The sequence below is a fragment of the Salmo salar genome, chromosome ssa09, assembly GCF_905237065.1.
Source record: "Salmo salar chromosome ssa09, Ssal_v3.1, whole genome shotgun sequence".
NCBI lineage: Eukaryota > Metazoa > Chordata > Actinopteri > Salmoniformes > Salmonidae > Salmo > Salmo salar.
In genome coordinates, this window is record NC_059450.1 from 155,952,086 (window position 1) to 155,965,370 (window position 13,285).

At 45.9% G+C, this 13,285-nt stretch overlaps 1 protein-coding gene across 1 annotated transcript in view; it reads right to left on the minus strand.

The window, feature by feature from the left end:
* Window positions 1-228: 228 nt before the first annotated feature.
* Window positions 229-13,285, minus strand: part of ppp5c (protein phosphatase 5, catalytic subunit) — a 37,644-nt gene continuing 24,587 nt past the window's right edge. Inside the window, exons 6-13 of the mRNA XM_045724881.1 lie at window positions 13,020-13,118; window positions 12,797-12,902; window positions 11,399-11,541; window positions 7,653-7,740; window positions 7,526-7,566; window positions 7,199-7,377; window positions 5,277-5,358; window positions 229-1,707 (exon numbers count right to left, since the gene is read on the minus strand). Of these exons, the coding sequence (XP_045580837.1) occupies window positions 1,645-1,707; window positions 5,277-5,358; window positions 7,199-7,377; window positions 7,526-7,566; window positions 7,653-7,740; window positions 11,399-11,541; window positions 12,797-12,902; window positions 13,020-13,118 (801 nt within the window). The 3' untranslated portion in view covers window positions 229-1,644. The remainder of the gene's footprint in view (window positions 1,708-5,276; window positions 5,359-7,198; window positions 7,378-7,525; window positions 7,567-7,652; window positions 7,741-11,398; window positions 11,542-12,796; window positions 12,903-13,019; window positions 13,119-13,285) is intronic.

Sequence of the window (13,285 nt, forward strand, 5' to 3'; positions counted from 1 at the left end):
GGTTGGTATATTTCTAAAGATGGTAAACTATACTTGGCTGTTGGTATATGTAAAACACATATATATTTTTTAACTATACTTGGCTGCATTAGCAAATATAATTGGTCATTTCTTTGAAGTGGGTGCATTTCTTGACTCGAGAGACAAATCATCGCAGACCCTGTGCACTGAAATTTCAACATAAATAATAATTCATTTAAAAAAAAATATTAAAAAAAAAAAAATCACTGGACTGGAATTTTTTTATTCAATAACTTTTTTTTCCAAACGTACACAGCATTAATTTTAAATGATAATATATATATATACACACACACATACACTTCAGTGTATACCATTATCTAAAAAGTTTAGGGCCAATATTTGGGACACTGCAGCTGTGCGCATGAGAGAGAAGAAGGGAGGCTTGGTGTCTGGACGTTTGGGCTATACATCCACACAACGGCAAAGTCACACTGGTAGACAAAACTAACAGTGGAGCGGGTTGAAGCATCACACCAGTGCTTGGCCTTGTAGCAAAGCAGGTCGGGAGAGAAGAGATATTGTGCAAGAGCTGCCGGGAGACAGGAGAGTGACACTACTGACTGAGCTGAAGAGCAGCAACACTCCTGCCTGCCTCCTCCTCCTCCTCCTCCTCAACAGGTAGAGGAGAGGTGCAGCAGTGCAAAATAACAACGGAATGAGGATCAGTTTTGTACATGTTGAATGTGAAGAACCTACAACAACTGACTACTTGTAATGAACAGCACCGTGCAGAGTGAGACAGGAAACGAACAAACCAGGTTTCTTCCCCCCAAAACACCTCGTATTCTCCTGAAGATGCAATCCTAGCTACATTTTCTACACTCACTTTTGCCATACTGTAAAAAAGATTTAACTTTAATAAAACTATATTTCACAGGATGTATGAACCAATACTGTAGTATAGACATTCTGCTGTCACACCCCACCCCACCCCCAACCAACCAACCAGACACTATAAACAGTGTAGTTGGCCAACCAGGACAACCGACATTATACATGTTTTACAGCAGCAGAACAGTCAAATATTATTCTTGACAGTTTTGCTGGCGCATGTTCTTATAACAATTCAGATCATTCCAGTTCTCATTTAACCATACAGTACCAATACAGTATAATTCATAATTCTAAATCACTACCGGGAATGAAACCCATGTGTGGGAACAATATGGACAGAAATTAGGGAGAGATTGAGTTTTCCAGTTTTACCAATACAAAAAAAGAAAAGTAAAGACAACACCCAGCTTTTGACTGCTGGTCGAAGATATACGTCTCCCTTTTCCACCTTAACTGCCATCGCACCACCACGTTGTCTACTCTGAACGCCAACAAGAGGGATTTATCGGAAACCGGTCGCAATTCGCTCCCCATTCCTTACCCCTTGGTACTAAACCTTCAATGTTTTCAGATCTTTAAAGTGCTGACCCTTCAGATGTACAAACATCAAAGAATTAAAATGTCAAGGGGAGGCGGGGGGTTTAGGGAACTACTGGGGGACTGGCTGGGAGAAAGGGATCCCATGAAACCACATGGACCAGTGGGCCAGGGCATGTTGTTGTCTAAGGAAGGAGTGGTGGGTGTGTTCAGCCAGGAGGGAGGTGTCAGGCTGAGCGTCGTGGGCTTCTACATCATCCCCATCTGCATCAGAGAGTTGGCGTACGCCATCGGCTTCACATTCGGATGAGGCTGTGGAGGAGAGAATAGAGATATTTTATTGGCCCGTGGCAACAAATACAGAACCCCCCCCTCCCCTCAAAGCTAAAAAGATCCGGATCCCGTTCTGCGCGGGTTATTTTACGCACACACTCCACCTCCCTTTTTATGTTTCTCTTTACTCACCCTCTTCTGAACCAAGCCACTCTCTGCCTCACATCTCTGAACCAAGCCACTCTCTGCCTCACATCTCTGAACCAAGCCACTCTCTGCCTCACATCTCTGAACCAAGCCACTCTCTGCCTCACATCTCTGAACCAAGCCACTCTCTGCCTCACATCTCTGAACCAAGCCACTCTCTGCCTCACATCTCTGAACCAAGCCACTCTCTGCCTCACATCTCTGAACCAAGCCACTCTCTGCCTCACATCTCTGAACCAAGCCACTCTCTGCCTCACATCTCTGAACCAAGCCACTCTCTGCCTCACATCTCTGAACCAAGCCACTCTCTGCCTCACATCTCTGAACCAAGCCACTCTCTGCCTCACATCTCTGAACCAAGCCACTCTCTGCCTCACATTTCTTAACAGCTGAAATAACTAAACCTGCAGCCATTTTTTTATTTTTTATATAACTAGGCAAGTCAGTTAAGAACAAATTCTTATTTACAATGACAGCTTAACCTGGCCAAACCCGGATGACGCTGGGCCAAATTGGGAGTCCCATAGGGCGGCGTACAATCACGGCCGGATGCGATGCAGACTGGAGTCGAACCAGGTACTGCAGGGACACCTCTTGCACTGAGATGCAGTGTCTGTGACCACCGTGCCACTCAGGACCCCATTTGAATGAACATTCCCACAAATAGTTATTGAAGGCTATACAACCCGTCTGTCGTAACCAATACTGCAGATGCACAAGCAGGAAAGTCCCTACACAATACATTGTAGCAAAAGCAATCTGCAAATTGTGTGGTCTAGGCTAATCTGTCTCCTATTGGTGATAATCTACATAGTTATTCTGCTGCTTTAGACTGTCTCCTATTGGTGGTGATAATCTACATAGTTATTCTGCTTTAGACTGTCTCCTATTGGTGATATTCTACATAGTTATTCTGCTTTAGACTGTCTCCTATTGGTGGTGATAATCTACATAGTTATTCTGCTTTAGACTGTCTCCTATTGGTGATATTCTACATAGTTATTCTGCTTTAGACTGTCTCCTATTGGTGGTGATAATCTACATAGTTATTCTGCGCTTTAGACTGTCTCCTATTGGTGATGATAATCTACATAGTTATTCTGCTGCTTTAGACTGTCTCCTATTGGTGATGATAATCTACATAGTTATTCTGCTGCTTTAGACTGTCTCCTATTGGTGATAATAATCTACATAGTTATTCTGCTGCTTTACACTGTCTCCTATTGGTGATATTCTACATAGTTATTCTGCTGCTTTAGACTGTCTCCTATTGGTGGTGATAATCTACATAGTTATTCTGCTGCTTTAGACTGTCTCCTATTGGTGATATTCTACATAGTTATTCTGCTTTAGACTGTCTCCTATTGGTGATGATAATCTACATAGTTATTCTGCTGCTTTAGACTGTCTCCTATTGGTGATATTCTACATAGTTATTCTGCTTTAGACTGTCTCCTATTGGTGATGATAATCTACATAGTTATTCTGCTGCTTTAGACTGTCTCCTATTGGTGATAATAATCTACATAGTTATTCTGCTGCTTTAGACTGTCTCCTATTGGTGGTGATAAAAAATGTTGCCACCTGCACAGAAATCTCTATCAATAGCCACGACGAGTGGGGTTGTAGAAATCTCTGCAGAAATCTCTATCAATAGCCACGACGAGTGGGGTTGTAGAAATCTCTGCAGAAATCTCTATCAATAGCCACGACGAGTGGGGTTGTAGAAATCTCTGCAGAAATCTCTATCAATAGCCACGACGAGTGGGGTTGTAGAAATCTCTGCAGAAATCTCTATCAATAGCCACGACGAGTGGGGTTGTAGAAATCTCTGCAGAAATCTCTATCAATAGCCACGACGGAGTCGGGGTTGTAGAAATCTCTGCAGAAATCTCTATCAATAGCCACGACGAGTGGGGTTGTAGAAATCTCTGCAGAAATCTCTATCAATAGCCACGACGAGTGGGGTTGTAGAAATCTCTGCAGAAATCTCTATCAATAGCCACGACGAGTGGGGTTGTAGAAATCTCTATCAATAGCGAGAAATCTCTATCAATAGCCACGACGAGTCGGGTTGTAGAAATCTCTGCAGAAATCTCTATCAATAGCCACGACGAGTCGGGTTGTAGAAATCTCTGCAGAAATCTCTATCAATAGCCACGACGAGTGGGGTTGTAGAAATCTCTGCAGAAATCTCTATCAATAGCCACGACGAGTGGGGTTGTAGAAATCTCTGCAGAAATCTCTATCAATAGCCACGACGAGTCGGGTTGTAGAAATCTCTGCAGAAATCTCTATCAATAGCCACGACGAGTCGGGTTGTAGAAATCTCTGCAGAAATCTCTATCAATAGCCACGACGAGTCGGGGTTGTAGAAATCTCTGCAGAAATCTCTATCAATAGCCACGACGAGTGGGGTTGTAGAAATCTCTGCAGAAATCTCTATCAATAGCCACGACGTAGTCGGGTTGTAGAAATCTCTGCAGAAATCTCTATCAATAGCCACGACGAGTCGGGGTTGTAGAAATCTCTGCAGAAATCTCTATCAATAGCCACGACGAGTCGGGTTGTAGAAATCTCTGCAGAAATCTCTATCAATAGCCACGACGAGTGGGGTTGTAGAAATCTCTGCAGAAATCTCTATCAATAGCCACGACGAGTGGGGTTGTAGAAATCTCTGCAGAAATCTCTATCAATAGCCACGACGAGTGGGGTTGTAGAAATCTCTGCAGAAATCTCTATCAATAGCCACGACGAGTGGGGTTGTAGAAATCTCTGCAGAAATCTCTATCAATAGCCACGACGAGTGGGGTTGTAGAAATCTCTGCAGAAATCTCTATCAATAGCCACGACGAGTCGGGTTGTAGAAATCTCTGCAGAAATCTCTATCAATAGCCACGACGAGTGGGGTTGTAGAAATCTCTGCAGAAATCTCTATCAATAGCCACGACGAGTGGGGTTGTAGAAATCTCTGCAGAAATCTCTATCAATAGCCACGACGAGTGGGGTTGTAGATCTCTGCAGAAATCTCTATCAATAGCCACGACGAGTGGGGTTGTAGAAATCTCTGCAGAAATCTCTATCAATAGCCACGACGAGTGGGGTTGTAGAAATCTCTGCAGAAATCTCTATCAATAGCCACGACGAGTGGGGTTGTAGAAATCTCTATCAATAGCCACGACGAGTGGGGTTGTAGAAATCTCTGCAGAAATCTCTATCAATAGCCACGACGAGTGGGGTTGTAAAAATCTCTATCAATAGCCACGACGAGTGGGGTTGTAGAAAATCAGAAACTGCAGCCAGTTTAAAGGTCTGAAAGGTACTGTAACTAAGGAGATGTACTGTTATAGTTAACGTTGGTTAGGGTTAGTATGTCAAAACTTACTATAAGATGTACTTACCACAGCAGTGAACTGGTGAAACTCCGGTTTGAGGTCTGATCCTCTGAGGTGGATGTACGCTCCCTTATTAGCCATCTGATCACTTGAGGGAGAAAGAGAAGGAGAGAGAGAAGGAGAGAGAGAGGGAGGAGAAGGAGGAGAGAGCGGGGGGAAGGGGAGAGCGGGGGAAGGGGAGAGTGAGGGGAAGGGAAGGAGAGAGAAGATAATTATTTTACTGTGATCTTAAATGCCTTTGGAGGGGTTGACATTTGACATGTGAGAGTCTTACAATATACACTGCTCAAAAAAATAAAGGGAACACTTAAACAACACAATGTAACTCCAAGTCAATCACACTTCTGTGAAATCAAACTGTCCACTTAGGAAGCAACACTGATTGACAATAAATTTCACATGCTGTTGTGCAAATGGAATAGACAACAGGTGGAAATTATAGGCAATTAGCAAGACACCCCCAATAAAGGAGTGGTTCTGCAGGTGGTGACCACAGACCACTTCTCAGTTCCTATGCTTCCTGGCTGATGTTTTGGTCACTTTTGAATGCTGGCGGTGCTTTCACTCTAGTGGTAGCATGAGACGGAGTCTACAACCCACACAAGTGGCTCAGGTAGTGCAGCTCATCCAGGATGGCACATCAATGCGAGCTGTGGCAAGAAGGTTTGCTGTGTCTGTCAGCGTAGTGTCCAGAGCATGGAGGCGCTACCAGGAGACAGGCCAGTACATCAGGAGACGTGAAAGAGGCCGTAGGAGGGCAACAACCCAGCAGCAGGACCGCTACCTCCGCCTTTGTGCAAGGAGGAGCAGGAGGAGCACTGCCAGAGCCCTGCAAAATGACCTCCAGCAGGCCACAAATGTGCATGTGTCTGCTCAAACGGTCAGAAACAGACTCCATGAGGGTGGTATGAGGGCCCGACGTCCACAGGTGGGGGTTGTGCTTACCGTGCAGGACGTTTGGCATTTGCCAGAGAACACCAAGATTGGCAAATTCGCCACTGGCGCCCTGTGCTCTTCACAGATGAAAGCAGGTTCACACTGAGCACATGTGACAGACGTGACAGAGTCTGGAGACGCCGTGGAGAACGTTCTGCTGCCTGCAACATCCTCCAGCATGACTGGTTTGGTGGTGGGTCAGTCATGGTGTGGGGTGGCATTTCTTTGGGGGGCCGCACAGCCCTCCATGTGCTCGCCAGAGGTAGCCTGACTGCCATTAGGTACCGAGATGAGATCCTCAGACCCCTTGTGAGACCATATGCTGGTGCGGTTGGCCCTGGGTTCCTCCTAATGCAAGACAATGCTAGACCTCATGTGGCTGGAGTGTGTCAGCAGTTCCTGCAAGAGGAAGGCATTGATGCTATGGACTGGCCCGCCCGTTCCCCAGACCTGAATCTAATTGAGCACATCTGGGACATCATGTCTCGCTCCATCCACCAACGCCACGTTGCACCACAGACTGTCCAGGAGTTGGCGGATGCTTTAGTCCAGGTCTGGGAGGAGATCCCTCAGGAGACCATCCGCCACCTCATCAGGAGCATGCCCAGGCGTTGTAGGGAGGTCATACAGGCACGTGGAGGCCACACACTACTGAGCCTCATTTTGACTTGTTTTAAGGACATTACATCAAAGTTGGATCAGACTGTAGTGTGGTTTTCCACTTTAATTGTGAGTGTGACTCCAAATCCAGACCTCCATGGGTTGATAAATTGGATTTCCATTGATTATTTTTGTGTGATTTTGTTGTCAGCACATTCAACTATGTAAAGAAAAAAGTATTTAATAAAATTATTTCATTCATTCAGATCTAGGATGTGTTATTTTAGTGTTCCCTTTATTTTTTTTGAGCAGTGTATATTGTTTAAATCTGGCAGTGCAGATTTTTTTTTTTTACTAAAGTTGGATTGAATAGTGAGTGTTGCCCTAGTTACCAGTAGTTGGGCGCTGAGAAGACTGTGATGCACTTCCCTGAATGTGTGACCTCATAACCCTCTGCCTTGACCTCGTGACTGCGGACGATGTAATCCAGCTTGTTCTGGTCCAGGAACCGCTCGGTGACGTCAGGACCAAACTGACAGCTCACACCTCGCTTAGAGACAGACCGCCCATTCTGAGGGTCGGGAAGGTGGAGGGGGTAGAGAAAGAGATAATAATTAAATAGACAGATGACATGATGCAGTACAGCTATTTAAACCAGATTATAATTATAATTTGTTGTTGACAAGAGTGTATTTCTAGGACAGTGCTGGACACCAAACCTGTGGCTGTGGGTCTGACCAGAGAAGATCACACATGGGACCTGAAGAAAACAAACAGTTGATTAAACGACACTTTAATTCCTAGATCCTAAACGAGAAAGATATTGATTTAATTGATCGCTCTTACCAGAGTCTGGTGGCTGTCTGTTCCTGTCGATTTTCCTCAGATCATCCAGCATCACTCCGTCCTCACTGAACAACCCTCCGTGCATCACCTGACACAGACAGAACACATCACCTGACACAGACAGAACACATCACCTGACACAGACAGAACACATCACCTGACACAGACAGAACACATCACCTGACACAGACAGAACACATCACCTGACACAGACAGAACACAACTACAGACAATATTCTCAAAATATACAGTTCTACCATTGGAAGCCTAAAGACCTCAACATGCTTCAGTCCGGCTGGCGCCTAGCAGAACTTGGCTAGTCGAACTGAACGACTGTGCTGCATACTCTCTTAAAAGACCTTTGCTTGAAAAACGAGAAATAAGAAGAAAAAAAAAAGTGTCAATAGTACCGTTTGTCCATCTTGAGACGCCATAGCCATTATTCACTTCAACAAAAAAAGTCAGAATGGGATCTAACTCAAGAAATCTGTCATTAATTGACGTTTTTTGCTGAAGAGATTTGTCACACAATTTTACATTTAACTTAGAAGTTTGTTGCATTGTTTATCAATGAAAAAAATGTGCAGGAAAACGAGTCATCTCTCACTGAATGGCAGACTTTATTGAAGAATCCCTACTGTTGAAAAATCACAGACGAAGGGACTTTTCATCACAGACGCAGAGACTTTTCTTGCCTCCAGAAAAATTTAGTGCCTAAACAGCCGAAAAAACCCTCACCAAAGTCCAAAATGTCGTCCTATATGAACAAACTCCACCGAACTGTTTCGGCTGGGAAGCATGCCAGCATGCCTTAACAGAGAACCTACCATGACTTTGCTGTTTAATACACCGTGTGAGGGCTGTCAGGGGTCAAAGGTCAGGGATACCTAACAGGACTTTGCCGTTGATGCGCTGCGCCACAGGTTACGGTTTAAAGGTCAGGGTTACCTACCACGGGAGAATCTCAATTGCATTAGTTATTTTTCCTCGCCTCCCTCTCAAAACCCATTGGAAGAGAAGGTCAGAGGGGAGGAACCTCTGGCTTTCTCATCCAATGAATATTTGAGAATGAGTCGAGGAGTATGCAAATGAGATTCTTCCCGAGGACTTTACAGTTAATATACTGTGCTTCAAAAAGGGTGTGTGGTAGATATCAAAACTCTTCCGCAAAGGACTCCGGTAGGATACACATGACTATCCTCAATGAAAAACGTGGCTATCGAGGAGGAAAAAGAGAGAGGACAGAGGATGGACTTTTGCCCAAATGAGAAAAGGCCCAGGACTTTGATGCACTCTGCCAGAGGTTAGGGGTCAGAAGTCAGGGGTTAAAGGACACGGTAAAGCTTATGCTGCGTTCACAACATTTTGTAATTTCGTAAATACCAGCATACAACTGGGGAAAAAAAATGTCCACTTGGACGCCCCTCCAACTGGTTAATACTAGTGGAAAACTAGCCTATCGATCAGAGTTCCCCCTCCACTTGCGTGTCTGAAGTCAGTTGTCAAACAAGACAGCAAACATGGCGGAATCTTCAGCAGTTGTTGTTTATGGTAAGAACTAAACACAAATTGGTAAAAATGTATTCTGTTCTTTTTCCTTTTGATTTAGAAAGCAGATCTGGATATACTTTTTATGGGCGAAAAGAGCAAAACAATCACCGGCCGTCTGGCAAGGGATACCAGAGCACCGGCTCTCGGATCAACAGGCTCCGATACAGCTTGAAAACGGTACCGGAGCACCGGCTCTCGGATCAACAGGCTCCGATACAGCTTGAAAACGGTACCAGAGCACCGGCTCTCGGATCAACAGGCTCCGATACAGCTTGAAAACGGTACCGGAGCACCGGCTCTCGGATCAACAGGCTCCGATACAGCTTGAAAACGGTACCAGAGCACCGGCTCTCGGATCAACAGGCTCCGATACAGCTTGAAAACGGTACCGGAGCACCGGCTCTCGGATCAACAGGCTCCGATACAGCTTGAAAACGGTACCAGAGCACCCGGCTCTCGGATCAACAGGCTCCGATACAGCTTGAAAACGGTACCAGAGCACCGGCTCTCGGATCAACAGGCTCCGATACAGCTTGAAAACGGTACCAGAGCACCGGCTCTCGGATCAACAGGCTCTGATACAGCTTGAAAACGGTACCAGAGCACCGGCTCTCGGATCAACAGGCTCCGATACAGCTTGAAAACGGTACCAGAGCACCGGCTCTCGGACCAACAGGCTCCGATACAGCTTGAAAACGGTACCAGAGCACCGGCTCTCGGATCAACAGGCTCTGATACAGCTTGAAAACGGTACCGGAGCACCGGCTCTCGGATCAACAGGCTCCGATACAGCTTGAAAACGGTACCAGAGCACCCGGCTCTCGGACCAACAGGCTCCGATACAGCTTGAAAACGGTACCAGAGCACCGGCTCTCGGATCAACAGGCTCTGATACAGCTTGAAAACGGTACCAGAGCACCGGCTCTCGGATCAACAGGCTCTGATACAGCTTGAAAACGGTACCGGAGCACCCGGCTCTCGGACCAACAGGCTCCGATACAGCTTGAAAACGGTACCAGAGCACCGGCTCTCGGACCAACAGGCTCCGATACAGCTTGAAAACGGTACCGGAGCACCGGCTCTCGGATCAACAGGCTCCGATACAGCTTGAAAACGGTACCAGAGCACCCGGCTCTCGGATCAACAGGCTCCGATACAGCTTGAAAACGGTACCAGAGCACCGGCTCTCGGATCAACAGGCTCTGATACAGCTTGAAAACGGTACCAGAGCACCGGCTCTCGGATCAACAGGCTCTGATACAGCTTGAAAACGGTACCGGAGCACCGGCTCTCGGAACAACAGGCTCCGATACAGCTTGAAAACGGTACCAGAGCACCCGGCTCTCGGACCAACAGGCTCCGATACAGCTTGAAAACTGTACCGGAGCACCCGGCTCTCGGACCAACAGGCTCCGATACAGCTTGAAAACGGTACCAGAGCACCCGGCTCTCGGATCAACAGGCTCCGATACAGCTTGAAAACGGTACCGGAGCACCCGGCTCTTGGATCAACAGGCTCCGATACAGCTTGAAAATGGTACCAGAGCACCGGCTCTAGGACCAACAGGCTCCGATACAGCTTGAAAACGGTACCAGAGCACCGGCTCTCGGACCAACAGGCTCCGATACAGCTTGAAAACGGTACCAGAGCACCGGCTCTCGGATCAACAGGCTCCGATACAGCTTGAAAACGGTACCGGAGCACCCGGCTCTTGGATGGTACCGGAACACTGGCACTCGGACCAACAGGCTCCGATACGGCTTCTAACAGTACCGGAACATGGTTGCATGGCTGTGTGCTTGACTTTATACACCCGTCGGTAACGTGTGTGGCTGAAATAGCAGAATCCACCAATTTGAAAAGTGTATTCCCCAAATTCCAAGTTGAAAATGTGAATTTATCCATCACGTATTTACGGCTTCACAAATGGGAATTACCACCTTACCACATTGTTATAAACGGCAAATTACCTACCAGGACCTTGCCATTGATGCACTATGCCAGAGGTTAGGGGACAGAGGTGAAAGGTCAGGGGTCAGGGTTACCTACCAGAACTTTTCCATTGATGCACTATGCCAGAGGTTAAGGGGTCAGAGGTTAAAGGTCAGGGGTCCGAGGTTACCTACCAGAACTTTTCCATTGATGCACCGCGCCAGAGTTTAGGGGTCAGAGGTTAAAGGTGAGGGTTACCTACCAGAACTTTTCCGTTGATGCACTGAGCCAGAGGCAGCCACTGGAAGACCTCACTGAAGAGCGTAAACATCTGAGTGGTGTACTTGGCCTTCACCTCCCCCTCAAAACCATACATCTGGTTCATGTTGTCAGTCTCGTGGTTACCTAGTTACACAGGAACATATGGACATTCGTTACCAACACAATTTACCCTTCGCTAAGCCCCACTCCCAGAATTATGGGCAAGCAATCGCAACGCTTCAATGGATAGCAACTGTAGTTGAGTCCAACACCTCGGACAAGGTCACGTTGAAAATCCTTGGAAGCCAAGGAGGGCTGTGGCAAAAACAGAAAATGTCATTTAAAAAAATGTAGTGTTAAAAGGGTTAAATAATTGAACAGTGCACCAGAGGTACTTGCAACTACGATACATGAAATACAGAGCCTGTTGTGTTTTTTTATTAGAATAATACATTATACTGTTGTTGCATTTGTTAGCTAGCTTGTTAGCTAGGTCTCATTGAAAACTTTGCTAAGGCTAGCTGATTAGCTAGCGCTCATCGAAAACATTGCTAAGGCTAACTGGTTAGCTAGCGCTCATCGAAAACATTGCTAACGCTAACTGGTTAGCTAGCTCTCATTGAAAACATTGCTAAGGCTAACTGGTTAGCTAGCGCTCATTGAAAACGTTGCTAACGCTAACTGGTTAGCTAGTGCTCATCGAAAACATTGCTAACGCTAGCGAGCTCTCATTGAAAACGTTGCTAACGCTAACTGGTTAGCTAGTGCTCGTCGAAAACATTGCTAACGCTAGCTAGCTCTCATTGAAAATGTTGCTAACGCTAACTGGTTAGCTAGCGCTCATTGAAAACGCTAACCGGTTAGCGCTCATAGTTAATATTACTCATTGGCATGTAGCTAAATTGGCTATTAGGAATATAACTTTCATAGGCTGTTGACAAAGCACTTGTTAACTGCAAAAGTGGTTAGTAGCCTTGACTGCATGCAGAGTGCCTTTAGAGCCAGGCAAGCTGGCTAGCCACACTACAAACTTCATTTGACCAGGTTCCCATAAAGCAATTCTAAATGACAGTTCACCACAACATACCTGAGAGTCTCCTGATCAGCAAGGGGTAGTCTGTTTAATTTCATTGTGCATTAAAAGCACAGTTTAATAAGATCATTGAGGGGGTTTTCTCCAATGGTTTGAATGGGGAATTGGGCTTCCTGGTAAAATGTTGCACCAAGGTCACAAAAGTAACCAAGGGTGGCAAGGCTTAGCGAAGGGTCCATTACACATGGGTAATATAAACATTAGCAAAGAAGGAAGACTGGCCATGGATATACAGTGCTCTTAACTTCCTCTGTGAGCCTACTGACCTCTGAGCAGGTAGAAGGAGTCCGGGAGGAGAATACTGACCTCTGAGCAGGTAGAAGGAGTCCGGGAGGAGCAGCTTGAAGCCGAACAGAGTCAGAATGACCTCTAGAGAGAACGAACCACGGTCCACAAAGTCTCCATTAAACAGCTGTGTTATATTGTTAAGGGTTATCATGTACATTTATTTGAATACAAACGCCGTTTTACGGCACATGTCACCGTTTTACTGCACATGTCACCGTTTTACTGCGACTGAACAGGATACATAAGGGTTGGTCTCAGAGGGTAAGCCGTTCAGCTCAAAGATGTTCAGAAGGTCGTAGAACTGTCCATGTGTGTCGCCACAAATGGTTATCTTCTCTGTCTGTTGGGGAGTAAACAGAACAAGTTTAGGCACTGGGACAGTTCATATGCTGAAGGGGATAATCGGACCACCAAGTGCTAACAGTCAGTATCTGGATAACGTGTGTGAAATGCTTGATAATGTATGTGATATCAACAGAAAGGTATATTTTCTGAGTGATTTAAATA